Source organism: Amia ocellicauda, chromosome 10, assembly GCF_036373705.1.
Source record: "Amia ocellicauda isolate fAmiCal2 chromosome 10, fAmiCal2.hap1, whole genome shotgun sequence".
Classification (NCBI taxonomy): domain Eukaryota; kingdom Metazoa; phylum Chordata; class Actinopteri; order Amiiformes; family Amiidae; genus Amia; species Amia ocellicauda.
The window spans coordinates 19439615-19466135 of NC_089859.1; the positions used below are offsets into that span (position 1 = coordinate 19439615).

Here is a 26521-nt window from a genome sequence, read left to right on the forward strand (position 1 = left end):
CCTGACAGCCTCCCTGTGAGCCACAGGCTAGGTTCTCATTCTCACCGTTACCTTTCAGATGCATTGGTTATGATGGCACACAGGCCTGGAGCACAAGTCTTTCACCCACCGGCCAATCACGAAAGAGACTAGAAAACCTCCAGGTGCTGGGCAGCGGTGTGTCATTAGTGCGGGCCACAGTTTTGGTCTTCTAATCCTTAGTCCAATTGTGTGAGAATTGTGAGAATGTTCGGGCCAGAACACTGTGGGAAATTACAGCTTCCTATTTACTCGGCACTAAATACTCTCGCCTCCTTAGACTACGACCTACTAAGAGTTTAAAAAGTCAGTTTAAAATCAGCTGATATTCCGTTTGGCACAACACACAAATATCAGTTCCAAAAATGGCTCAGGGTTCTAGAATAGAACGTCATAGAAAATATCTTCAAGTTCATACGGTACGCCTGGCATTTTATACATTCAGTTGTTTATCTAAAGTTTTGCATAGCTTTCTATCAGTCATCTGTGCACTCGGCAGGGTAATGGTATAAACTGGAGCCGTGTCATATATTGTTTAGAACAAGATAAAAAGGTGTGAAACTGTATTGTACACGGTATTTTGAAACCTTGTTATCTAGGCAGTCACCAAGCATTGTCCTTTTCAACGACACTGTCACAGAGTTGTAAGTTTTCTTTGTTAAAGGAAAATCATCTCTCAAAACAGGTAAAGTTCTTGCTCAGCTACATCTGAATATTGGCTTCTGTTTTCTGGTCTTTCAGAGATTTTCATCATTACTTGGTAAAAATATACCAAATGAACTGTTTGGTGTAAAGAATGACTCTTTTACAGTTTAAAGCTAATGCTGGATGGGAAAATCAGACTAGCAGGTATTTATTTCCAGAGTTGCAAATTCTCTCTACTAATCAAGATAAATAAAGGAGCACCATGCCCTTGTGTCTTGGATTGGTGCTTCATCTGCTGCGTGCCTTTAATGCCACGGTGATCGCCATCTCATCACACCAAGCCCTCTCGTCCTCGCACCCCCCCACCCCCATCCGCGATCAGGCTGCCCTTCTTCTGCAGGCGCTTCGTTAAGCAGCTGGCGATGCCGAGGGCTCCTCCTTTCAGGAAGCGCACGAAGTTGTCTCCCACCAGCGGGCCCATGGCGAAGAGGTTGGCCTCCTTGGTGCACTCGAAGGTGAAGGGGTGGATGTCGATGGGGTTCTGTTTGCAGGAGATGGACTTACTGGGGTCCAGGCCCAAGTACTGGCCCTGGTCCTTCAGGAAGAACAGGTTGGGGTGGGTCCCGATCAGCACCAGGGCCATGGAGATCTTGAAGACCTTAAAGTCGCTGGCACTCTGCAGGATGCACTTCATGTCCGGCTGGAAGGAGACAACGCAGTGCTCGGGGAAGCTGGTGTAGTCCGGGAAGGGCCCGGCAGGAGCAGAGTGGGTCTGGGAGCACATCATGTGGTACACCTTGTGGTACTCGGGGTACAGCGTCTTGGGCAGCTGCTGGAAGATCAGGCTGGAGTCATCCACACGCTTGCGGAAGACGTGCAGGATGGAGACGCTGTTGTTGTAGGCGCACAGGGTGGCGTCCGCGGCGCTCAGCCCAGCCCCCACGATCAGCACCGGGTCGGAGCCCTGGCCCAGGCTACGCTTGCTGATGGCGGCCCCCAAGTCCGCAATGCTGTGGAACACAAAGGGCAGGTCCTCCCCTTCCACCGCCAGCCGGACTGGGGAGTCCGAGGCCCCCGTGGCCAGAACCACATTCTCCGCGAAGAGGCAGAACGGCACCGGCGAATCGTCCTGCGCCCGCTGGTAGCCTCTCACCTCCCAGATGCCCTGAGGGAACACCAGGGGACTGCTGCTCGTGTCCTCCAGAGCCTGGGCATGGTCCCTGCTGTCGTCCCGGCCGGCCTCGCTCTCCAGTGCCTCCCCATGGTCCCTGTGGAGCTTCAGCACCGAGGTGACGTAGGCGTTGTCCACGAAGTTCTTCTGCAGGCCCATCAGCTTCACGTAGTTCTTGTAGTAGGAGGAGATCTCCTCAGGGGTGGCGCGGTCGTTCGCCACACTTCTGGGAAAGAAGACAAAGCTGTCAAATCTTTGTTTTGAATGAAAATCCCTCTAAACACTGAACAGACTTGTGAGAATCATCAGAGGGCAGGACATCCTCTCAGGTGCCAGAGAGGGGCATGATTTCTGATTCTCCATACCGTACCTTCTCTTCCCAGTTAGATCTCTGTAATTGACTCCTGGGAGCTCCATCCAAATCCCTAGGCTGATGGTCAGCATGGAGCCCTCCATGGCCTGCAAACAAGCAGCGACGTTTACATTCTGAGGAGAGCTCCAGTTAGTATATAAGATATACAATAATGATTCAATAAAACACAGATCTGAGGTGAGTCTATTGGAAAGGGGCCGGCATGCCTTCCCTTCTACTGTTTACATGTGTATCTGAGCACACGCAGTACAGTAACAATACATTGCACTTTACACAAAACATCACACACACAGACACTGACATATGTTTTTCAAAAAAACCTGAATACCTGCAACTTCCAATTCAAGTGTTCTCGGCTGAAGGTGAAAAAACGGAACGCAAAATGAACGTGAGAAAGACCAAAGTCATGTTCAACAGCTTTGCCAAGACTAAGAAAGTTGAAGCAGATCAAAAGTTATGTCTGTTTGAACAACAAATAAACATAGATGGAAGAACTCTAAAGAAGAGTGAACATGGGATGGAGTACATGTGCAAGAAACAGCATGATATTGAAAGGAAATCAGCATGAAGAGAACAGTATTTGATCGATAAATACTAGCAGTGCTCAAGTATGGCTCTGAAACCTGGTCACTGAACAATAATGAGGGCACTTTGATGTTCAACGTCGCGCTCTTTGATGAAGGAGTTTGTTAAATATTTTCACAAAATATTTAAAACTAACAACAGTATCTGGAAATGAAGACTCTGTGTCGGGTGATACTGTCCCTAGCCCCTGTACAGACAGACATACAGACAGGCTGACAGACTCACATACACACACACACACGCAGAGAGACTGACGTGCCAGGCGCCCCCGGGGCAGGCCTTGCCCAGAACCAGGTGGGGGACATGCGTCTGTGGCTCCAGCCTCCACTGCAGCGGCGACGGGAACTCCAGGCCGAAGTCGGCGTCCGGGTGCAGCAGCGTGTCGAACAGCACGGCCACGGGGTTGGAGGAACGGCCCTCCAGCCCCTCACTGAGATACTCCAGGTCCTGCAGACAACACACACAGAGAACACACAGTCAGACAACCCACAGTCAGTCAGACAACACACACAGAGAACACACAATCAGACAACACACAGACACACAGAGAACACACAATCAGACAACACACACACAATCAGACAACCCACAGTCAGACAGACAACACACACAGAGAACACACAATCAGACAGCACACACAGTCAAGCAATACACAGTCAGACTCAGTAAAACACACAGTCAGACATCACACAAAATCAGAAAACAGTCAGAAAACAGTCAGACATCACACAGACAGCACAGTCAGACAACAGACACAGACAGACAGTACACAGGCAGCACACAGTTAGAAAACAGTCAGACAACACACACACAGTCAGAAAAATAAAAAAACTCACACCAAAAGCCTGGAAATAATTAAATTCTAATCAGTTAATCAGGCGGCTTTGGTAAAATCACGTGTGAGAGAGATTCATTCAGAACCATCAATCTTCAGTCTTCAGTCCACAGTTCCCTCTAAGTTACTGGACTGGCCTGGAGTAGACATGCTTAATTTATCAATAATGAACATATATTCCATATCTTCTTTGTTGTTAATTTAGGGTATCTTGTAAAACTGCACTGTTGATCTCCAGAGCTGGAGAGCGCAGCTGAACAGATGATTTCAGTGATCAAGAGGCCCTGTCCTATGAGCTTTCCCAAGTTCTCTGTCTGGCCTCTATCACGCTTATAAATAAACTAGCCAGGGCTGGAACCTCAACACAATGTGACTAACACAACAAGCAGAGAGCGCACCTCATCATAGAGTAATTTCGGTCTACGTAATCTCATTTGTAGTGAAAACAAAAAGGCCTTGTGTGTTTTTTAAATGATTGTTTCAGAGCCAAATGCAAGTATGAAGCATTCTTCTCCTATCTTTTCTTTCATTGTACTCTCTGTGACTGTCCAATCCTTCTTGCCTGATCGATGATCGAGAGGTGCTTTGCCTCCTGCAGTTTGCTGAAGAGGACCGGGTTGGGATGGGCCGCCGCTGCGTCCAGGTAGGGTCTGTATCCGGAGAGCAAATACGATAGGCAGATTCCTGAGGGCCCGTTTCCTGGAAAAAGACACGGTGATGCTATCTGGCACATTATGCAACATTAAGTTTAAAGTGTAATGATTAATGAAGAAATTACTTAGCTGAAATATAGGCCACTATAGTGAAAAAAACTGAACCAAGAGAAGTCATAGAAAGTGTATCAGTCCTGAGGCCCGTGTCTGAGCGATCGCCGCACAAGGAAAGCCTTGATGCAGAGAGGACGTAAGGAATTTAAAGAAAAGGGATAATGAACTTATGTCTGCTGCATTACAGAATGAGGGGAAAGTCTGTTTTAACCACATAATCAAAATAATCAGGGGGCAACCGTTGATTATGTATGAACAAAAACAGTTCAGTCTGGAACCCAATCATGGAAAGATGCAGTGAAAAAACACTCCTGGTCTGAGAGGAAACAGATGCACAAAACTGAGAGGTCACGTTTTAAGACAAAAAGAAGTTGGACACAAAATGAGTGAACACCCACACGGCTCACGCAGACACAGCCGACAGGGAGGTCTCCAAGAGCTTCTTCATTTCAGAGAAAGACCAGACAAGATAGATGTGTAGTGACAACACAATGCGGTGCACAGGAGTCACATCACAGACATCTGAAGGGAGAGGAGTTTGTTCATACTAACTTTAGTTCATCTGGAAATCAGTATCTGATGCAAGAATAATATCCAGCTATTTTTACTTCTTTGTTTATTTTAAGAACAGCTGGATACAATTCTTGGATTAGTTACTTATTTTCAATTCAACCAAATGAACTGAAGGCCCAAGAGGCTGCTCTTGTCAGAAACCTCTCTGATGTTCTCCTGCTGTCTGACGGGACTCCTGCGCAACGCACTGTCTGGCCACTACAGTTCTGAACAGTCCTTGAAGGATCTTGGGGGGGAATCTGCTTCAACAGCATGGATCAACATCACCAAACACATTCTCTGCACACAGCTGAGTAAAACACACACACAGATAGACACACATTCCCATGTGCACACACACACACACACACACATACCTGCTGCACACTGATACACACAGATAGACACACACACGCACACACTCTCACCTATGACGACCACGGGCACGGTCAGCGGCTGGTCGCTGGGCAGGCTGTTCTCCTCCAGGAGAGGCATGGTGGCAGCCAGAGCGGGCCGTGCGCTGCGGTGGCCGAGGGGCTGCTGTGGGTCTGTGTGTGCGGCTGTGCGTCGAGGGCAGAGACATGGAGACACTTTCAGCTCTTACTGAGAGTCACTGCATCACCCCACGGCCTGCGGGAAAGTCTTCTAATATTCCAGCTCTTGCTAAATGTTTGTTTCTACACATTGTGCAGCACTGCGCCCTGATGAATATCCTCACATCCTCACACGTCTTTCTAACACTTCGGTTTCCCTGCCTCCTTGGCCAGGCCCTGCCCATAATCACACGCAGTTTTACCAGTTTAATCAAACCACCATGACAAACAACTCACTAACTCTGTCACTGTGTATCCACTACCAGTTATTTGTGTTACTGCTTGTGATTCAACAACTCTGCTTGAAGACCAGACCCCTTCTGCAGATGGGCCCTCTCTCAGAGCTGTTCCTTCTGGCCATGAATATTCAGAAAGAAGGATTAAAAAAGGGCAGACAGAATCAAAGGCCTCTGTATCATATCTGCTCACACCAGGGCGCTCTGTTTTTCTTGGTGACTTGGCCTTGGTCTCCTGAGTGCCAGAGAACAGAACCGCAGGAAACATGGTCGTCCATGGTCAGCTCTTAGATGTGTCTGAAGTTGTTACACGGGCTGTTTTACATTGGGAAGCAGTAAAGCCTTGGGAAAGGGGGGAAAGCTGGCCAGGACAGCAGCACACACACTTACCTGCTCCTTCACACACCTGTACTGACACGGAGCGGCCTATAACTTCCCGAGACGTTATACAACGCAGCTCATTTTCAAGCAAACTATCAAGCAAATGATAATGATGAATGACATGGCCTCCCTATTCCACTGTGTACCACAGTGTTGTGTTTTTACTACACATGGCAGTTTACAGAATGTGAAATACTACCACAGCTTGTTTTGCGTCATGTCTTTTTGTTTTTTCTTTGATGTTATGACTGGTTGTGTATCAGTCAATACAAGAGTCAGTTTCTGAACTATTTGTCTGTTGTTTTAAACTGTTGCTGACCTGGAATTAAACCTATTCAGTCTGTTGTTGTGCTGCACACAGCCATGACCACAAAGACATTGTACTGCACTCAATTCACATGGCTCTCTGTTTATCTTGCCATGTTAAAGTTAATTAACTCAGCTGTCGCTCTTTAACAAAAGCTAATTATAATCTGATTTGTCAAGGCTCAGATGTGTTCAATTCCTGATTTGAATGTGCCATTGTGCAGTGACAGAAACAAATCCCTCTGATCACATGTTGATTTGCTGAATAATCCTCCCAGTGATGTTTATATCTTTCCTGTTTAATTGACTGTTGGCTCGCTGACAGTCTGTACAGCGCCGTCACGTTTGTTTTTCTTGCTCTGTTGTTTACTCTTTTCATCAGAAGGGAGCTAGGCTGTGCCTTGCATTACAGCTTGGACCTGCTTTCTCTCCTGATGTTGGGAATGAACTGCTGGACAGTTAGGCGGATTAGTTTAAGATGCCAGTGCTGGGCTCTGGCCCTCGCCACCTTGGCATTCGTGTTAACTCTGACTTTACTGTTGTCCTGTTTACTGAGCTGTGTGTGATGTGTGTGGGGTTGTTTCAGAAATCACAGCAGACATGTTTCTCATTGCAATAAAACTGTGGCCCTGTTCTGCTGCATTCCCCTCACTGGACTGCTAGGCCACGTCACGTCATGTTCTCAAAGCAGGGCCATTTGTATCAGCAAGTTTCCTGTCTTCTAAGTGTTGATGTTGTTGTTTTTTGTTTGTTGTTTTACTATTTCCCTAAACTTACACTTTGTTTTGTCCTTGCTGTTGTTGTTTTTGTTGTTTAACCATCCTGAAAAAATGAGTCGTGTGTGAAACAAGCTAGCAGCTCATTTATTAAAAAGGTTCCTTTCCCTCAGTTTCAAAACAAACATACAAACTACACATTGTCTGCAGAGACAAGCAGGGTTGAATCTGACTCGAACCATTCTGAACAAAATTATAATCAAATGACGAAATGATATAACGGTGGATGCACGCACCCTTGTCACTACTCTGCGGAAGCGTGTGCGAACATGTTAATCTATTTCCTGCTGAGAGGAGCGGTGAGTGTCTAAGGCACTCTTTCTGTGTAATGAATGCAGCCCTGCAAAGAGTCACGGGGATAAAAGGGCAATGTGCTCTCCCTCAGGCCAGAGCAAATGAAAATACTAAAAATACAGCAGCTTTCCCCTTACCTAGTGCGTTGACTTCACTGCATTAATGTATGTTTGTGCAACACTCTAAATCTCCAGTTTTAATGGGACGTTGAGCTGAAGGAGTTGTACATGTCTCCTCACTGGACCTGACTCCACTCCCTGGGGCTGAAGCCGGGTCAGAGATCTCACTCAGGATAAACACGTCACAAACATATTGGTTACAGAAGTGTTTACAAAGTGCACTTGAGCTATTGAACATTTTTAAAGGGAGACACACTGCCTGAATCCCTGGATGGGCAGCTCCATTTGTATACGGTTCCCCATGAGAGTAATAAGAGTAAGGGGCATCGGGCAGCCGCACTGTCTGTCTGTCTGCAGTGCTGTCCTGCCATTAACTGTCTCTTCGTCTGTCTTCTCTCCCTCGGCTCAAGCTATCATATCTGATTCCAACAGGCCAAGTTCAAAGACACTTGTTTTAAGACACCCATGAAAACTGCTTTTAAAAAAAGGAAACACCTTCCTTGATACATAATAATGTGGGCATAGTCATGATTGTGCTGTATGTACTGAGACAATTATAATTTGATACTGTAATGTCTGCAACTGTGTATTCCTGGGAATGACATAATTTAGAAAGAGCTTCTAACACTGAATAAGCCAATAAACACACAAACAAAACTCAAATAAAAACAAAAAAACTCAATTGTTAAGACTGCCTGCGACATTTAGGGTGAATGTAAAGACATGAATAAACCCAATCCGCAGCAGTATCGGATCTCCATCAACTCCAGAACAATCCACCAGCTCCTTTACTTATTTAAAATAACATCTACCCCTATATGATAGTACTGTATTATATAAACTATTACTAGCAGCCAAAACAATAAAAGAGCTCCAGTTTGCTACAATATTTACAATTGCATCGATAATAGGATACTGTTTCAACACAGAGACACGCGAGACCTATCCAAAACTTAGTCCCAATTAATTGAGCAAGTCAAATAAAAACGATATTTATTTTATATTAAACATATATGTTATTTAAAACACCAATCTACCAATATTTGTCCGTATGGACTGAATCTTTTCCTGTCTTACATATACAATAATACCTATTATTACTACTACTAATAATAATACTGCTGCTTTAACTAGAAACCTAATACAACAATTAAAAATGTTTTAAAGTTAACACAGCATGTCAGTACAGTTTGCACAATGACTCAATCGTGTAGTCCGTCTAGTGTAGACTGTAAATCAGAGACACACACCTTATAAATGCGTCCTGTAAATCAGATTCACACACTATACCTTATACATGCGTCCTGTAAATCAGATTCTCACTATACATTGTGCATCGTGTGTCAGAGACACACACTATACATGCGTCCGTCTGCAGCTCCAGTGCGTGACGGTGTAGCCTGTCTACACTGGTGATGTATCCATTCAAAATGTATGTGCCTTGATGTCCTCAACCGGCTTTATTGCCTTTCGGTCACATCTACGCTCCCCCGATCTGCAATGTGTCCCGAATCCAGATGATAACCGACATAAATCAATCGTGTTTCAGTCTTGTGCACTTACCTTGTGGAATTACTGTATTTTCTTGCAAAATCCCTGACAAACTAAGCTCCTCTCAGCCCCTTCTGGGCCGTATAAATAGACGGTGGTCGGTGGGAGTGACTAGCATCACAAGGCAGGAGATGACAGCGCCGGGGTTCTTGAAAGATAATATCGGGAAACTGCAGCGTCTCACACAGCGAGCCCCTTCACCTCGCCAAGCCCAGCGAATGGCAGGGTGCAGTGAGCCGAGCCCCCGGTCGCACGCATGGCTCTGTGCTCTGTACCGCAGCCCTTCAGGCCGCGCGGCGACGGCAGCCCCGGCGCTCGAGCGCAGATCCGAGAAGAGCGCGAGCTCGGCTGCCCGGGGACCGCGAGGCACCGGCGCGCTCCATCACTCGAGTGTGTGCCTGCAGACCCGCAGCTGCCCTGCCTGCCCTGCCTGCCCTGCCCTGCCTGCCCTGCCTGCCCTGCCTGCCCTGCCCTGCCTGCCCTGCCTGCCCTGCCGTGCCTGCCCTGCCTGCCCTGCCTGCCCTGCCGTGCCTGCCCTGCCTGCCCTGCCTGCCCTGCCCTGCCTGCCCTGCCTGCCCTGCCGTGCCTGCCCTGCCTGCCCTGCCTGCCCTGCCGTGCCTGCCCTGCCTGCCCTGCCTGCCCTGCCTGCCCTGCCCTGCCGTGCCTGCCCTGCCTGCCCTGCCCTGCCGTGCCTGCCCTGCCTGCCCTGCCTGCCCTGCCGTGCCTGCCCTGCCTGCCCTGCCCTGCCCTGCCTGCCCTGCCTGCCCTGCCGTGCCTGCCCTGCCTGCCCTGCAGACCCGCAGCTGCCCTGCCCTGCCTGCCCTGCCTGCCCTGCCGTGCCTGCCCTGCCTGCCCTGCCGTGCCTGCCCTGCCTGCCCCGCCCTGCCCTGCAGACCCGCAGCTGCCCTGCCTGCCCTGCCCTGCCCTGCCTGCCCGACCTGCCTGCCCTGCCCTGCCCTGCCCTGCAGACCCGCAGCTGCCCTACCTGCCCTGCCTGATGTGCCTTCCCTGCCCTGCCCTGCCTGACCTGACCTGCCCTGCCCTGCCCTGCCTGCCCTGCCCTGCAGACCCGCAGCTGCCCTGCCTGCCCTGCCCTGCCTGACCTGCCCTGCCCTGCCTGTCCAGCCTGTCCAGCCTGTCCAGCCTGCCCTGCCCCATGCCCTGCCCTGCCCTGCAGACCCGCAGCTGCCCTGCCCTGCCCTGCCTGTCCAGCCTGCCCTGCCCCATGCCCTGCCCTGCAGACCCGCAGCTGCCCTGCCCTGCCCACCACACCCGCACACACCTCTGGATGCCCGGCCAGGGAGTGCGTGCGGCGGCAGACACACACAAGCTATCACATTATAGGAGTAAATGTTGTTATTTCTGGGTAGAAAATGTGCTGGTGTTGATTTAGGCGTCGAGAAGTGTAAACACAAACATCTTTAAAGTTTACGTTTCCATCACATTAAACTCATTTATTTTTCCGTTATTTAAAAATTTTCTTGAAAAACGATTTTCAGATATCATGTATCAATCATACAACATTAAGCAAATGTTCCACATTTATTTCCAGCTGATGAAGTACGGGGAAAGCATGTTATTTATTTTCACTTGGTGATAAACAAATGTATCTGAAAAGATCTATCAGTATTTTTGCAACATTCAGATATAAATGATTAATTTCACTGCTGATATATATATATATATATATGCTGCTCTGAAGCCAACTGATCTCAGTCGCATCATTGAGCTTCTAGAAGACCAACTTGCAGTAAGTTTGAACAGTATTTTTCAAAATACAAATTTAAATTACTTGCATTTTGTGTGTATTTATGTATATATATATATATATATATGTATATGTATATATATGTAGCCTCTATATAATAGAGAGAGAGAGACAGACACCAGCAGTGGACCAATATGGGCTGATGGTGATGCTGATATACACCGATCAGCCACAACATTATGACCACTGACAGGTGAAGTGAATAACACTGATAATCTCGTTATCATGGCACCTGTCAGTGGGTGGGATATATTAGGCAGCAAGTGAACATTTTGTCCTCAAAGTTGATGTGTTAGAAGCAGGAAAAATGGGCAAGCGTAAGGATCTGAGCGACTTTGACAAGGGCCAAATTGTGATGGCTAGACGACTGGGTCAGAGCATCTCCAAAACTGCAGCTCTTGTGGGGTGTTCCTGGTCTGCAGTGGTCAGTACCTATCAAAAGTGGTCCAAGGAAGGAAAAGCGGTGAACCCGCAACAGGTTCATGGGCAGCCAAGGCTCACTGATGCATCCACTACTACTGTAGCTCAAATTGCTGAAAAAGTGAATGCTGGTTCTGATAGAAAGGTGTCAGAACACACAGTGCATCGCAGTTTGTTGTGTATGGGGCTGCGTAGCCGCAGACCAGTCAGGGTGCCCATGCTGACCCGTCCACTGCCGAAAGCACCTACAATGGGCACTTGAGCATCAGAACTGGACCACGGAGCAATGGAAGAAGGTGGCCTGGTCTGATGAATCACATTTTCTTTTACATCACGTGGATGGCCGGGTGCATGTGAGTTGCTTACCTCGAGAACACATGGCACCAGGATGCACTATGGGAAGAACCAAACCAAAAATGGTTCAGGAATGGTTTGAGGAACACAACAACAAGTTCAAGGTGTTGACTGCGTGAGGATTAAGGGCTCTCTGATCTAGCAGAGGCATCCAGTTTACTGGCCAGGGAATTCCCTGCAGCAGGAGTATTAAAGTCACATCACTGGGAACGGGAAGGGTTGTCAGGGCCGGGTCCCCAGTCAGGGAGCCTGTCTGAATTCCCCGAACCCCAGTTAACCCTGCAGTGATTCCAGCATCATTCCTCATGCAGGCTGTGGCCATGGTTGTGTTGGGTTTCAGGGCAGGACGGAGTGGGTTGGTTAAATGTAGTTCATGTTTTTGTCAGTGAAGACAGCATTTATTTCTGTGAAATGCATGCCACTGCTTTGCAAAGAAGGTTTCGTCTCTGTTGGCAACAATATTGTCACGTGCTGTTGTGTTTTTCCCCACAAATTCAAGTGTCTGATGTCTAATGTCAGAAAAGTTCAAGCACACGATGCAAACTGTTGAGTCCTAAGTTTCCTTTAACACAAATATAATACAGCTCCTTAAAGACCTGGTCCAAATATTTAAGATTCTGAATCTGTGTGCAGAGAAGGCCAGGGAGCATCCTGAATACACTCTGGTCATCTGTGACCTGCTCAAAATATGCAGGTAAGACATCTTCTTACAGCCCTGCTTACATCAGTGTGTGTTAAAGACATATTTAGTTATACACCCAGTCTGTGTGAAGTTAAATGAAAACACACTGGATCTGCAGCTCAAAGCAATCCTACAAACGGACCCAATTCAGGGTCGTGCACATGCTTAGTTGTGTTATTTTTTCAGCCTGCTGCTTGTTTGACACTTTTGTCTTCTTTTCCTTTAGTTTGCCATTTCTCAAAGAGAAGTCTTCAGACGAGAGCAGCTACGCCCAGATCGTGAAGGAGTGTCTCTCTCAGATGGGTGTGTGTTCACGTCAGAGAGGTGATCTTTTCTTTTCCTTTGAGACGATTGACAGACACTGACGTTGCTCTTGATCTCGTCAGGTTACCTGATGCGAGTTCCCAGTGCCGACGTCCGACTGCAGGTCTGTGACTCCATCGCAGCCTTTTATCATCCGAAGGCCCCCAGACAGCAGGTTGAAGGTATGCATCCCACAGCAACGCAGAGCTCTGAGTCTCCACAGAGGATGCGCTACATTAGTTACTGCCACCTTCATACGCTGATCAAACTCCCCGGGGCCCCGTTTCTTCAATATTGTACTGTCTTTCACTGTGAGACGTGGAGGATCGTTCCTCCCAGTGGCCTGGACGCCGTGTGCATTGTGCTGTGCTTGCTGTGCCACCAGGTCTCCATCCCACCTCTCCGAGCTACAAGCCCCAGATGGCGGAGGAGAGCGGCGTGGCCGAAACCCTGGTGCTGTCCCTGGCCCTGCTGGAGGAGCAGCCTGCGGTGCGGCTGCAGGTCCTCCGCGCTCTGCAGCTGCTGTCCAGCGCCTCAGGTCAGTGTCTCAACAAACACACACAGTTACAATCGCACAAATGAGCCCCTGTGATTGAACCTGTGTCGCTCATTTAGTGTCATCAATATTGTTGTTGTCTTTGTCTGTGTTTGTTGAACCGACACTCAGTCCAGAGGTTCAGGGTGATGGAGATGTTGAGTAAAGACTGCAGCTGTGTGACTGAGGGCTGCAGACACAGACACATACAGAAAAACACTGAGGAATGGACACTCTGCTTCTGAGCCAGGGCTATTGACCCTCTGACACAGTGGATCAGATATTGATTGGGATGCTGGTGTTCGTGTGGCAGCTCGGGAACACATGGCCATCCTGCACGGCAGCGGAGATGTTCCAGTCGAACGCAGTTCAGACAGCCGGGCTGATCCTCTCGTCTGTGAAGAGATGGACAAGCCAGTTGTGCACCTGAGCGCCACACAGGACTTCAGCTTCCCTCTCCTGCTGACCTGTGCTGTGCTCTTCTCCCTAGGACTCAACTGCAGCCTGATCCTGCGAGTGCGCGGAGCCAGCAAGATCTGCGCCCTGATGAACGAGCCGGACCCAAGCGGCCGGCTGCTGCGCCGCTGCACGGACGTCCTGGGGAACCTGCTGGAGCTCGGCAGCAAGGAGGAGGCCACGTCTCAGCTCAGCACCACCGACTGCTTCATGTAAGTGCCTTTGCCCCAGCCTGGGCCCCCGGGGAGACGCTGGGAGCTGCTGTCCGAGCTGAGCCCGTTGAGCCCGTTGAGCCCTCGCTCTGGGCGCTCTGCAGAGTCCAGATCTGTCTCTTGGGATCTCTGTCACACACTTCTGCTGCAGTCCGTGATTAGGATCTGCTTCACAGTAGAAGGGATTGCAAACTATAGGCCTTGTTTTAAAGTAAAATACTGTTTATTGGGTTAAGTATTTTACATTGCATGAAATAAAAACAATTCAATATTTAATACTTATGATTAAAATCGTTAAAATACCAATCCTTAAAATCACTTAAAATTTTTAAAATCTTGTGATTTTTAACCAAACTAAAACAATTAACTTTAAAATAAACGTGCTCAAATCAAATAAACAAAACGTGATAAAAGCAAAAACTGCACACCAACAAAAGAGTCAAATACATTGAAAATAACAGAAAATGCATTAGACAAAATAAAGAAACAATTAAAAGGAAAAAATAAAAAACAAACAAAAAAAGTCTAATGCATTTTAAATTAAACCCAAAAACGGTCAATGTATTTGACAACAAAATATAACAAAACTATACCTAAAAAACCCTAAACAATGTGATTTAAAAACAACTAAATCTTTAAAAACAATTAAGATTCATTATTTAAAATCTTCTTTTAAAAACAATCATTCATAAAATCTTTAAAAGATCTTGGACTCGGGCTCCAGCAGGGGGAACTAACCGTCCCCGGAGGTGGGTCCCATCACGGGATCCTGAGCTCCCCCAGATCTTGTATGCGCCAGTTCTGAAAGGCTTCCTCCTTGCCCCTCTGATGGACCTCCAGATTGACGTAGTCTTTCACAAACACCATGCCCCTCCGCGCGATGACGATCGGGTCCAGCTCCTGCTTATTGAACAAACAGATGTTCCGTCCCTCCCACAGTGCCTGCTTCACTGCGCAGACGACACGCCACCAGCACCTCAAGGTAGATGTAGAAATTCCCTTGGCTGGACCGTATAGGATCTGCTGGGCGGTCGCCCGCGCAGGAACGGCGAACCTGTGGAGGAACGGAGAAAACAGGAGCCAGACCCTGTGGGCGGAGGGGCACTCACTAAAGATGTGAGCCTCCGTCTCCTTCCCCAAGCAACCCTTATAGGGGCAGGTGTCATAAGGAGCTATGCCCCTTCTGTGCATAAACACTCGGGTGGGGAGACACCGACTCACAGCCATCCAGGAGACATCTTTCTGCGTGTTCGTGAGGCAAACGTGCGTAGCGTTAGCCCAGATAAACCGGCAGGTTTCGGGAGGGAAATCTTCTATCCGGCTGGTCTCCTGGGCAGATCTCATCTGACTACAGATGGTCTTATAATCCCAGGAGGCCAGCACGACTTTATGGAGGCCTACTTCGAGCGCAAAGGCTCGGAGCGCCCTGTAGAACGGCGGGGGATCCCACGAGTGCGGCCTGGTGTTGTCCATGGCGCAGAGGCCGAATGGTCTCAGGCTGCTGGCAAAATAAAAGCGGTTCATGAAACTCACTTTCTTGCCAGCAGCCTGGATGTTCTTGACCACATAGGCCAGCCCCTGCGCCTTTATCAGCCGCACAACGTCCGGGACCCCCCTACCTCCATCCAGGGTACCCTTCACCATCTGCACTCTTTTCAGCCTCTCCATTTTGCTCCCCCAGACAAACCGAAATATAATTCGGGTCACTAGTTTTGCGATACCCTTGTCTGGGGGGAAGATCATTCCTACGTAGAGGAGTATCGGGAAGAGGATGGCCTTTACGACCAGCACCTTACCAGCCATCGTCAAGGTCCTTGTGCTCCAGCCGTGGATCTTCTTTTGGACCTTTGCTATGGCCTCCTCCCAGCTCCGGGTGCCCGTGTTGGTCCCGTCGATCGTGATCCCCAGAACCTTGATAAACGGCTTCACAGGGAACACGGTCGGCGGGCCCCGGCCGACAGGCCATGCCCTGGAGAGGTAGACCTCGCTCTTGGCCTTGTTCACAGCGGCCCCCGTCGCCCTGCAGAAGCCGTCCAGCAGTTCCTCGACCCTGGCCACGGACGGAGCGTCCGTGCAGACCACGGCCACGTCGTCCATATAGGCCAGGGCCTTCAGTTGCTCTCCGCCGGAACCCGGGAGATGGAAACCTGTCACCCGGACGTCCCGGCGGATCGCCTGCATGAACGGCTCCAAGCAGAGGACGTACAGCAGGGCCGACAGGGGACAACCCTGCCGGACCCCCGACCTGACCGGAAATGGTTCGGTCAGGTGGCGGTTCACAAGGACCCTGCTGCTTAGGCCGCTGTAGATGATCTTGACCCACCTCCTCAGGCCAAGAGCGAGACCCATCCTCTCCATAACAAGCTGCAGGTATTCGTGGCCCACTCTGTCGAAGGCTTTCTCCTGGTCCAAGCTGATTAGGACCAGGGGAAGCCCTCTCTCGTTCGAGTAGGCCACGACATCCCTGAGCAGCATGGCGTTGTCGGCCGCCGATCTCCCCCGGGCACCACAGACCTGGTCGGGACCCACGACTTGAGGGAGTGGCCGCTGCAGCCGGAGCGTCAGTGCTTTGGCCAGTATCTTGTAGTCGGTGCACAGGAGGCTGACTGGCCGCCAGTTCCTCAGATCTTTCGGGTCTCCCTTCTTGTGAAGAAGGGAGAGGATACTTTTCTTCATCGAAGGTGCCAATCTGCCCTCTCTGTACATCGACCCCAGGACCCGGCCCAGATCTTCCTTAAGCACCTCCCAAAAGATCTTATAGAACTCAGCAGGGATCCCGTCGGGACCCGGTGTCCTTCCAGAGTTAAGACTCTTTATCACCTGGGAGAGTTCAGTGGTGGTGATCTCTGGATCCTCCTCCTCCTCCTCGTCCCCCTCATTGCGGGACTCCAACAGGGACAGAAAGTGATGGATCAGATTTTGATCCACCACCCTCTGGTCGTACAACTCCCTGTAGAAATCCCGCACCACTGTCTCAACAGCCTCTCTGCCCTCCACCTCTTGCCCCGAGGAGTCGATCATGGAGGACATTGCAGGCCGCCTCTCCTTCGTTTTCTTGAAGAAGAAGCGGCTGCATTTCTCATCGTCCTCCATGATGTGGACCCTGGAAAGGACCTTGATCTTTTCTTGCTCCTCCCGATAGAGGGCGGAGAGACTCAGTTTGACCCGGGCCACCTCCTCAGCTAGGTCGAAGCCTCTGAGCTGTAAAAGACTCAGGCGCTGGAGGCGGGCGTTTAGATGGGAATATCTCGCCCGCCTCTCGCGAGCTTTCCGTTTCCCCAGCTGAATGAAGTAGCCCTTGGTTCTTTTCTTCATCATCTCCCACCACTCTATGGGAGAATCAAAAAGGTCCTTCAGGGTCCTCCACTCCTCGAGGCGTCTGCTAAAGGTCTTAATCACACGAGGGTCATCGAGCAGAGAGGTGTTGAGCTTCCAGACCCCAGGCCCCGACTCCCGTGTGCTCGGAATGAGCACCTCTGTCGTCAGGAGCCTGTGGTCTGAAAAGAAGACCGCCTCCGAAGACATGGCGGTCCTCTCCAGTGGCTTGCTGAGGAGGACGAGATCTATCCTGGAGAAGGAGGAGCCAGAAGAACTCACCCAGGTGAACAAGGGGACCAGGTCCCGACCTGCGTCGCAGAGTTCAAAGTCCTCCACGAACGCAGCGAGGTCCCTGCTGGATCTATCGTTGCGGGGCTTACTCCGGTCTACATCCCTCAGAGCACAGTTGAAATCACCTGAAATGATAACTGGCAAGGTGCCGATCAGGAGCGGGCGTAGCTGAGGGAGAAAGAGGACTCTCTCTCTCTGGCTGGTGGGGGCATAGACATTGACCAGCCTCAATACAGCCCCCTTGTATTTAAAATCGAGGCTGGCCAGTCTGCCCGCCTCTATAACCTTGAATGTTTTAACTATTAAGAAGGGGTTTTTCAGGAGTACGGCAATCCCGTCCGCTCGGGACACATTGGACCCCGACCAGAAGGATTCTCCTAGGGTCCAAGTGTCCCGGAGATCTTTGTATTCTTTTTGGAACGGGATGCCGCACTCCTGCAAACAGATAATATCCGCCTTCATGCCAGCCAGAGAGTTTAAAACATCGGTCCTCTTTTTCACCTCAGCAATGCTCCTCACATTAATTGAAATAATGGTTAATGCCATAATGGCTGTGAGGGCAATTACCCGCTCCGTAACAATCATGTAAAGAAACCTTTCTCTTCCCCACTCCTCTCTTCTCCCTCACCTAGCTTAGCGCTAGCACCCATCATTTCAATCATTTGCCTCACCGCTTGATCCTCTAGGAAGACTATGGGGGGGGCTCGGCTCCCGCCACCCGGTAAGGCGGGCAAAACTCCACTGGGCTCAGGGCCCGTGGTGCTGGAGGTTCTCCCTGGTTCCTTTGAGGCCGAGGCCCGACGAACAGATGGCAGGGCAGAGGCTTTATGTACAACTGGGGAGAAAACTGTATAGACCCCGCTAGTCGTTCTTTTAACTAATGGTGGGGGAGGGGGTGGTCTCTCCCTTCCCGGCTGTCTGCCGCCGCAGGCCTCCTCCCCCAGCGCCAGTGACCTTGCCATCACGTCCCTGATGTCTTTCTGGGAAAGGACACTGGCGCCGACTCTCGTCTCCTGAGGACCTGCGGCTCTCCCACTACTGCCGGGAGGGCATACCTGACCCCTCCCCTGGGAGAGTCTCAGTTGTGGGGCAGGAGGAATGTTATTTCTAGGGGGCCTCTCATCTACCAGGCTGCCCACTCGGGGCAGTGGAGAAGGCCCACCACTCTCCTCTCCGGAGTCAGAGTGGGGCGTATAGAAATTAGAGGGAGGGGACTCTGGAGCGGGGGAGGAGCCGGCAGGGGGGGGAGAATCTGCAGAATGAATCCTCTTTTCCATCATACCCCCCCTACCCATGCTCCTCTTCTCAGCCCTCCTTCTCTTCCCCGCTACCACTGTCCACTCTCCCTCTGCCTCCACTTCTGACCCAGAGTCAGAGAGGGAGCCTATGAGGCTCCTGAGGATTGTTTCCTCTCTACCCCCATCTTGGGGTATCACCTTTGGAGGAGCCTCCGCTTGGTTTTCTCTCTCTCCACCACCCCCGAGGGCCCGTGCCCTATTTGCATAGGAGGAGGGACAATTCCTAAAGAGGTGCCCTCCCCCACCGCACAGGTTGCAGGCCCTCTCCTGCTTGCAGGCCCTGGTCTGATGTTCCCCGCCGCAGACCTTGCACTTAACAACGGTACAGGCTGCGGCTAAATGACCCAGGGCCCCGCAGTTCCTACATAATTTGGGCATGCCATGATAAAAGACAAGCCCCCTATTTGCTCCTAAAACCACGGTGCTTGGTAGATGGCGTACTCCGCCGATGGCGGCCACTTCCACCTGCAGGCGCACCTGCCACCGCCGAGCACCGGTCCAGACCCCATCCTCATCATTAACTCTCCTACTTTCAGACAGGATCTCACAGTGTCTCCTCAGCCATACTTCTACGTCGTACTCTGCCACTGCTTCGTTGTAAAACTGAATAGTTACAATTTTAATCTCTCTATCTGTCAGGGCGTCGACCACAAAGTCATTCAGGGGCATGCTGTTTTTTTTCTCCCTATACAGGTTCCAAAAACTCTCCAGCACTTGAGGGTTCTTAAAGCTCACCTCGAACACGTCCCTAGGTCCAGGCAGTTTTACCACACAGTTCAGCTCAGAAGGGGCAAAGCCCAGGCCCCTCTGCAGCACGGACCTGCTGAACTCCAGCCGGGTGAGGGCCGCGGTCTCGGCTCCAGCCTCACGGCTGAAGCGCACCGCATTATGGCGCCTCACACCGGCGGTTCGTTGGGCCATGCTGCACTTTCCTACCTTGGAGAAGGGTCGGGAGGCTCTCAATCCGGAGGTCGGGGCAAGTCCACCTGGCTGGGGAGCAGCTTCCACCTCCGGGGCTCTTGCAGGGAGCGGGCCTTGCGGGGAGAAGTCCGGGCCCTGGCTGCAGGAGGCCTCCCTCAGGGACGTTGCCGATCGGCCTGGTCGGTCCCTGGAATCCGAGGCCTCTCCTGGATCCTGGCTGGTGACGTCAGCGGGGAGCAGTCCTGGTCAGGCCGGGCTCCGGGTAGATGGTCGGCCGGGCTTCTGGATGGGACCCACTCCGTGAGGAGTCCTCCGACCCCTCTGGCTAGGTCCCCTGTCGCTCCCGGTCCGTCCCAATCTCCACTCGCCTCGGCCTCCGGACCGCTCCAAGGACCCAGGACTCTGCAGCTCTGTCAACCGGCACCTCCCCGTCTCGTCTGGTCTGGCCTGATGGATCAGCTCCCTGCAAGGAAAAAAGAAAGACTGTCAAGTACAGTTCAAAAGCCCCCTGCTGGACAAAGGTTTCTCTCGCTATTGGAGGTCCAAGGCCTTGTTTTAAAGTGTAGCGCTGCCCGTGCTCTTTTATAAATGAATCAGTCGTGTGAAGCGTGTCTCTCATTGTGTAAGAGATGTCATCTCTGGAGTTTGGCGAGAGGACCGTGGAGTGCAGCTGAGCAGTTTTTACTTCACAGATTGCACACAATGACATGTCTTACACAATAACTCAATGTATTATCTTATTATAAATCATACGTGATTAGACACAAATATCTTTACAGTGACAAGTTTTTATTATTAAATACCACACTCAACGCCCTTCCATTAAGAGCAGGTTGTTCACTTTGCATAATCCAGCATCATTTCAATATTATTAATACTGAGAGAGTTGCTTGACAATGACAGAATACTCTTCAGTATCTTTCAGGCTTCAGTAGAGTTTGAACACTAGATGGTGCTCTATATCTATAGATTCATATCGGTGTCGATTCATCCAGGTTGGAAGAACTAAAGCTTTTGTGCTTTTTAATGTCTTCAGTGGATTACATTGACCATTCACAAACATTAGGGCTTTTGATTTCAGATGTCTGTGTGTTTATATGTTGATTTGAATTAATGTGGGAAATATTAATCACGTTCTGTGCTGATGTGTGACATTTAGTTCAGTAGCACAAACTTCACTCAATTAAAGCTTCATGAATTAAGTGAAATATCCTGAAACACGGCTTTCAAGTGCTAAATATAGTTCTGACAAGACCTCGGCAGATACCTTTCCTCTTTGATTTGCAGGGCTTTGAAAGAGGCCTTCGTGAACCTCCTGCTCAACGGCCATCGGCGCTCGGACCTGCAGCTGAGGAACGACCTGCTGCTGATTTGCACAGCGGTCGCTGGGAACCCCAAAGCCCCGCTGATTGTGAGCAGCACAACTGTGTCTCTAACCAGCTGATAATAACACATCTGTGTGAAGAGCCACACACTGTGGATGGCAGCATGTGGGTGTGTTCTAATGACGTGTTTTCTGCTCTTGTGTTTGTCAGGAAAGTGGGTTTACCAAGCAGCTCATCTTATTTGCAACGTTTCCTGAAAGTAAGTGTGTTTAGTGAAGGCAAACAAGCCTGTGTGTGTAGTATATAGATTGTGTGTGTAGTAGCAGATGGGACAGCTGTGGGAGTCTGGTGCACAGGACCCAGCTGGGCTGTGGAAGCTGACTAAAGAGATTCGTGGATGAGATTTGGGGTCTTCAGCTGCTGTAGAGACCAGAGGAGCAGGAGGAGCAAACCAACATGCAGCTCCTACCACACGTGACCTTCCTCCATGTGCTGATATCAATTCACACCAAACTGTCCTGGTCTTGCATGACATTGACAGAGACGGCACTCACCATCACTGACGTCACATCAGATGAATGCTGTGCTGTGACTTTCTATCCTTCGCTCCCCAGTTAAGAGCCACAACCCTCTGGTGCGAAACCTGAAGCTGTCCTTCAGCGACGAAGACTTTGAAATGAAGAAGCTGCTCTTCAACATGCTTGTTGTCATGTCAAGGGATCTCTCAGCTGTGCAGGTAACACACACATATGCACACACACTCACACACTTACACACGCACTTACACACTGTAACCTGCGACACCAGTGACTATACAGGTTCATGGAGCTGTTTTCTCAGGCCACTGTCTGAGAGATACTGAAAAACAGACTCTGTTCACATAGTAGCTCAGAGATTTACAGAGAGGTTTTGCTTTCTAGGAGTTAGTCATGGATAACAGTTGACATCTGTTCTTAGCTGAGAATTAAAGCTTTTAAAGGACCGACATTTCTGTTTCAAACGCCAATGAAAAGCCAAAGAGCTGCGAGAAAGTTTTCCAAAGCTTTTATTTACTTTGTTTATCTTAGAGCTGTTTTAAATCAGGATTTAAATTAGAAATGCAAACAGCCTGAGTCGCCTCCCCGGGGTCAGACTGGGGTATTATGGGGGCTGCTCTGCAGACAGGGGGGGAAATCCTGAGAGCCTCTCTGCAGACGGGGGCGGTATACTGAGGGTCACTCTGCAGACGGGGGCAGTATACTGAGGGCCACTCTGCAGACAGGGGGGTATCCTGAGGGCCGCTCTGTCGATGTCCTGTGGCCCTAGCGATCGTCGCTGCTCCAGACACTGCCCACACTCTCAGCCCTGCTGTCTGTTCTGCAGCTGCTGCAGGAGGGGAAGGTGCTGCTGGCGCTGCTGCAGCATGTGAGGCCGGGTGAGGCGCCGCGCCGCGGGGAGTGGACAGCCGCCCAGCAGGAGGAACTGCAGCTGCAGGCCCTGGCCACGCTGGTCTCCCTCGTGCCCCTGCTGCCCCAGGACTACCTCACCTGCCAGGGCAGCACGCGCCTGTTGCTGCTCATGGACTGGTGCGTCTCGGCAGGTACGGCAGCCGTCTGGCACACCCATACTGAGAACCAGCACTCCTTCAGTGTGACGCATACACACACAGAGGGACACACACACACACACAGAGGTACAGACACACACACACACACACAGTGGTACAGACACACACACACATACACACATACACAGAGGTACAGGCACACATAGCAATTGCGACAGTTCTCTATTCACGGACTAATAATCAGTTACACCCAGTGCTTAATTTGTAAATCAGAAGGTGCCAGAACGCAAAGCATATATGAGAGCGGAGGGGTGACGAGGCAGGCACAGGTCCCAGAACGTGTACAGAACAGTGCTATGTACTCAAATCCCCACTTATTAATGATTTGCATGATATAAATGTTATGGTAATAAGTTACAAATAATTTAAACTACTCTTTATGTTACACTTTTTTTTTTACCACGTGAGGTACCGGATTGGCACAAATAGGTACCGGAACACAGACATTCAAAACCAGAGAGGTCCCGGATTCTATTCCAGCAGGATCTGCCAAAAATTAAACACTGGTTACACCTTTATCCATGTCTGTGTCACACAGCTGGTCAGAGCAGATCAGCAGTAAATGGGCAGACACCACCCCCTGGTGGTGATTTCACTGTGTAGCAACAGTGTTTAGCACACTAGTTTATATATTAACAGCCCAATTAATTATTTTTAGCTGAGCTTAGTGTTGAAGCGAGTAGTTTTGATCTAGACTGGGACCCGAGCCCAGTGCACAGAGAGCAGCGGGACGGTTTACTGCCACTACAGCAGTGTTACGTGTTTGTGGGTTAGTTTGCTTTATTTTTTAATCCGTTAACGCCCCTCAGACCACCACTCTGGACATGGCGACAGTTTCCATGGCAGTGGAGGCAGGGGCAGTAAGTGGGCCCAGCTGCGCCACTGAATGCGGCTGCTGCGGAGCGTGGCGGTCCTCGGGGACGAGCTGCTCACAGAGGACCTCAGCGACCAGGGCGCCATCGGCCAGCTGCTGGGTGAGGCCACGGGCACAGGCTCTGTCTGGACTCGCACCTGCAGCCGGGGCAGGGCAGGTCCACAAGTAATATGCACTAAATCATTAATAACAAAATCCATTCAGGATCCAAAACATGGTTTCCCTCAGTTCAGGGTTTCTTATCTGGCAGCATCTCTGTTATACAATAAATATACAAACAGCATTGATACATGGAGGCATTTCCTCCGCTGGGTGATGAGTCCAGTGGTGGTTCTGAGGGGGGGCCAACGGGGGCTAGTTCCCCTGTGACAGCAAGCTGTCAACCCCCCCCTCTTTTAACATAGCAGACAAAACACCGTCAGCAACCCCCCGCGCTAACACCGCAGAGTAAACACCCCCCCAACATCACGGAATTGCGGAGAAAACAACATCAGCACCTCCCCCCGCTAACATTGCAGACAAAACAACGTCAGCACCCCCCCCACCCCTTACAAAAGCGGACAATACACCCCCCTACTCCAGCAACACGGAGAAATTGATGGTCCCCCTAATAATACAACTGGCCCCTGACAGGCCCCTCCAGTTGAAAGGCTCTAGAACTGCCACTGGATGTTCACTTTCTCATGGGGTGAACAGGTCCGAAGCGCCCAGTCAGGTACAGTTTATGTTGGAATTCAGGCCCGGTTGTACAGACGCTGCACAGTTCTATATATGTAGGTAAAGGAACACAGTTCTATATATGTAGGTAAAGGAACACGTCCGCAGGGTCTTGCTTGACTACAGCTGCACCTCACTGCAGTTCAAACCTGTCGATGCTGCGAGTGTTTAGTACGTCCTGAACACGTGTTTATGACTGATGTGGAGGTGTTCAGGTGTTCAGTTTCTTCTTAAAGTTTATTTAATCTTCAAAAGCAAATCATACCAGTTAATTGCTTGACTGAATAACAACGGGGCTGCAGTCTTTACTTAACATGAAACCCCTCATTCGTCAGGACTCTTGACGAAGATGGAGGCGTCCAGCGAAGAGGAGGACGCAGTGGCCCTGGAAATCAAGATGGACGCCCTGCTGGTTCTGTCCACACTGTGTGACAACGATGCGCATCGCAAGGTGGGGGCTGCGATCGGCTGCTGCTGCTGCACCTCGACACGGACTTCACTGCCGAGAGGAGCCGAGCAATAAGGGAACCTGTTCAGTGTGATGTCATTAACAGGAAATACAGTTTAAACCACTTCTCAGCTTCTGATTCTGAAGTGAACTCAGAAAGCCTTCTCCGAAGTACTGAGCAAATTAAACCAACATCCATACCGGGTCCAAAACATGGTTTCCCTCGGTTTGGGGTTTTTCTCTGGCAGAATCTCTTTTATACAATAAATATATTAAGCACATCAATAAATGCTGTCGTGTCTGAAATGGGGCCACAATGCGAGTGTGAAGAATAATGCTGAAGTGATACATTCCTATTCCAGTGGTGAATGGCTGTTTTGTGTGATTTTATGTGTCAGGAGCTGTTTGGACCTGAAGGAGTGGAGCTGCTGGTTCGTTTCCTGAAGATGGACCCGGCGCTGTTCTACAGTGGGCTTGGACACAACAAGCTCATTCTGACCACCGTCGACTGCATCTGGTGAGTTTGATGATGATTATTATTCACTTATAGATGTCTTTAGTCAAGGCCATGTGCAAGGGCTACCAAGGTTCATCTTCAAACAGGACAACGACCCTAAACACATAGCCAAGATAACAAAGCAGTGGCTACAGGACAACTCTGTGAATGTCCTTGAGTGGCCCAGCCAGAGCCCAGACTTGAACCCGATTGAACATCTCTGGAGAGATCTGAAAATGGCTGTGCACCGACGCTCCTCACCCAACCTGATGGAGCTTGAGAGGTCCTGCAAAGAAGAATGGGAGAAACTGACCAAAAACAGGTGTGCCAAGTAATTGGTGCCAAAGGTGCTTCAACAAAGTATTGAGCAAAGGCTGTGAATACTTATGTACATGTGCTTTTTTTGTTTTTTATTTGTAATAAATTTGCAAAGATTTCAAACAAACTTCTTTCACGTTGTCATTATGGGATATTGTTTGTAGAATGTTGAGGAAAATAATGAATTTAATCCACTTTGGAATAAGGCTGTAACATAAAACAAAATGTGGAAAAAGTGAAGCGCTGTGAATACTTTCCGGATGCACTGTATATACCCATGTGTGCAGACAGTACAGTATATATAACCATGTGTGCTGACAGAACAGTATATATACCCATGTGAGTTGACAGTATATTTACCCACGTTGGCACTCTTCTGTATTCTTATCCTGTGTCTGTTGGTGACGCTGCAGATGTGCGGAGGCCGCTGCTCTCGGTCGCCCAGGAAGAGGAGCAAGTCGAGCCGATTCCCGCAGACTAGCTGAGTGCCGCCGTCATGGACGTGTCGGAGAACATGAGGGCGAAGATTTACTCCGTGTTCTGCAGACTGGGCAAGTGCAGTGCTGTTGTGTAGCATGTGTGTGTGCGGGCGTGTGCTGTGTGTATAATTCACTGCTGTTTCTACTACTGCTTTCTTCTCGTCACACAAAGAGCATCAAAAGACAGGATTTAAATATGCAAACGCTGCTGTGTTTGGGCTGTTAACCCCTGGGGTTCATCATTAAGGGAATCCAGTATATATCAATGCTGCACATAGTGTGCGTGTGCGTGTGCGTGTTTGAGCATCTCTAGTTGAATAATGGCATCTGCTTCCCCTGTCCATGTATGCACTGTAGGAACTGCAGCAGTGTCTTGTGTTTACCTCTGTCAGTTGGGGAGTCTGGCTGTCTAACACGGGCTGCTTAAGAGATTTAACTAAAGCAAACTGATTGCAGGCTTTGAAGACTTGCCTGGATTAAGGACAGAAGACTATGTGA

The 26521-nt window shown here is 49.9% G+C and overlaps 1 protein-coding gene and 1 pseudogene across 1 annotated transcript; one reads left to right on the forward strand and one right to left on the reverse strand.

Moving 5' to 3' along the window:
* Window positions 1–994: 994 nt before the first annotated feature.
* osgin2 (oxidative stress induced growth inhibitor family member 2) lies at window positions 995–5585 on the reverse strand. The gene is made up of 5 exons (XM_066715405.1): window positions 5375–5585; window positions 4190–4326; window positions 3048–3239; window positions 2205–2293; window positions 995–2060 (listed from the first exon to the last, which is right to left on the reverse strand). Exons 1-5 carry the CDS (start codon window positions 5439–5441, stop codon window positions 995–997), a joined length of 1551 nt encoding a protein of 516 aa, XP_066571502.1. The 5' UTR covers window positions 5442–5585.
* Window positions 5586–9458: 3873 nt separating this feature from the next.
* Window positions 9459–25269, forward strand: LOC136759680 (cilia- and flagella-associated protein 69-like; annotated as a pseudogene).
* The last annotated feature ends 1252 nt before the right edge of the window (window positions 25270–26521 follow it).

Excerpts from the sequence above, each read along its gene's own strand:
- osgin2 (XM_066715405.1), bottom strand. The coding sequence starts at position 5,441 with ATGCCTCTCCTGGAGGAGAACAGCCTGCCCAGCGACCAGCCGCTGACC. Across the intron at positions 4,327-5,374 it reads CGTGCCCGTGGTCGTCATAG|GAAACGGGCCCTCAGGAATC; the intron begins GTGAGAGTGTGT and ends GTCTTTTTCCAG. Across the intron at positions 3,240-4,189 it reads ACCTCTCGATCATCGATCAG|GACCTGGAGTATCTCAGTGA; the intron begins GCAAGAAGGATT and ends TGTTGTCTGCAG.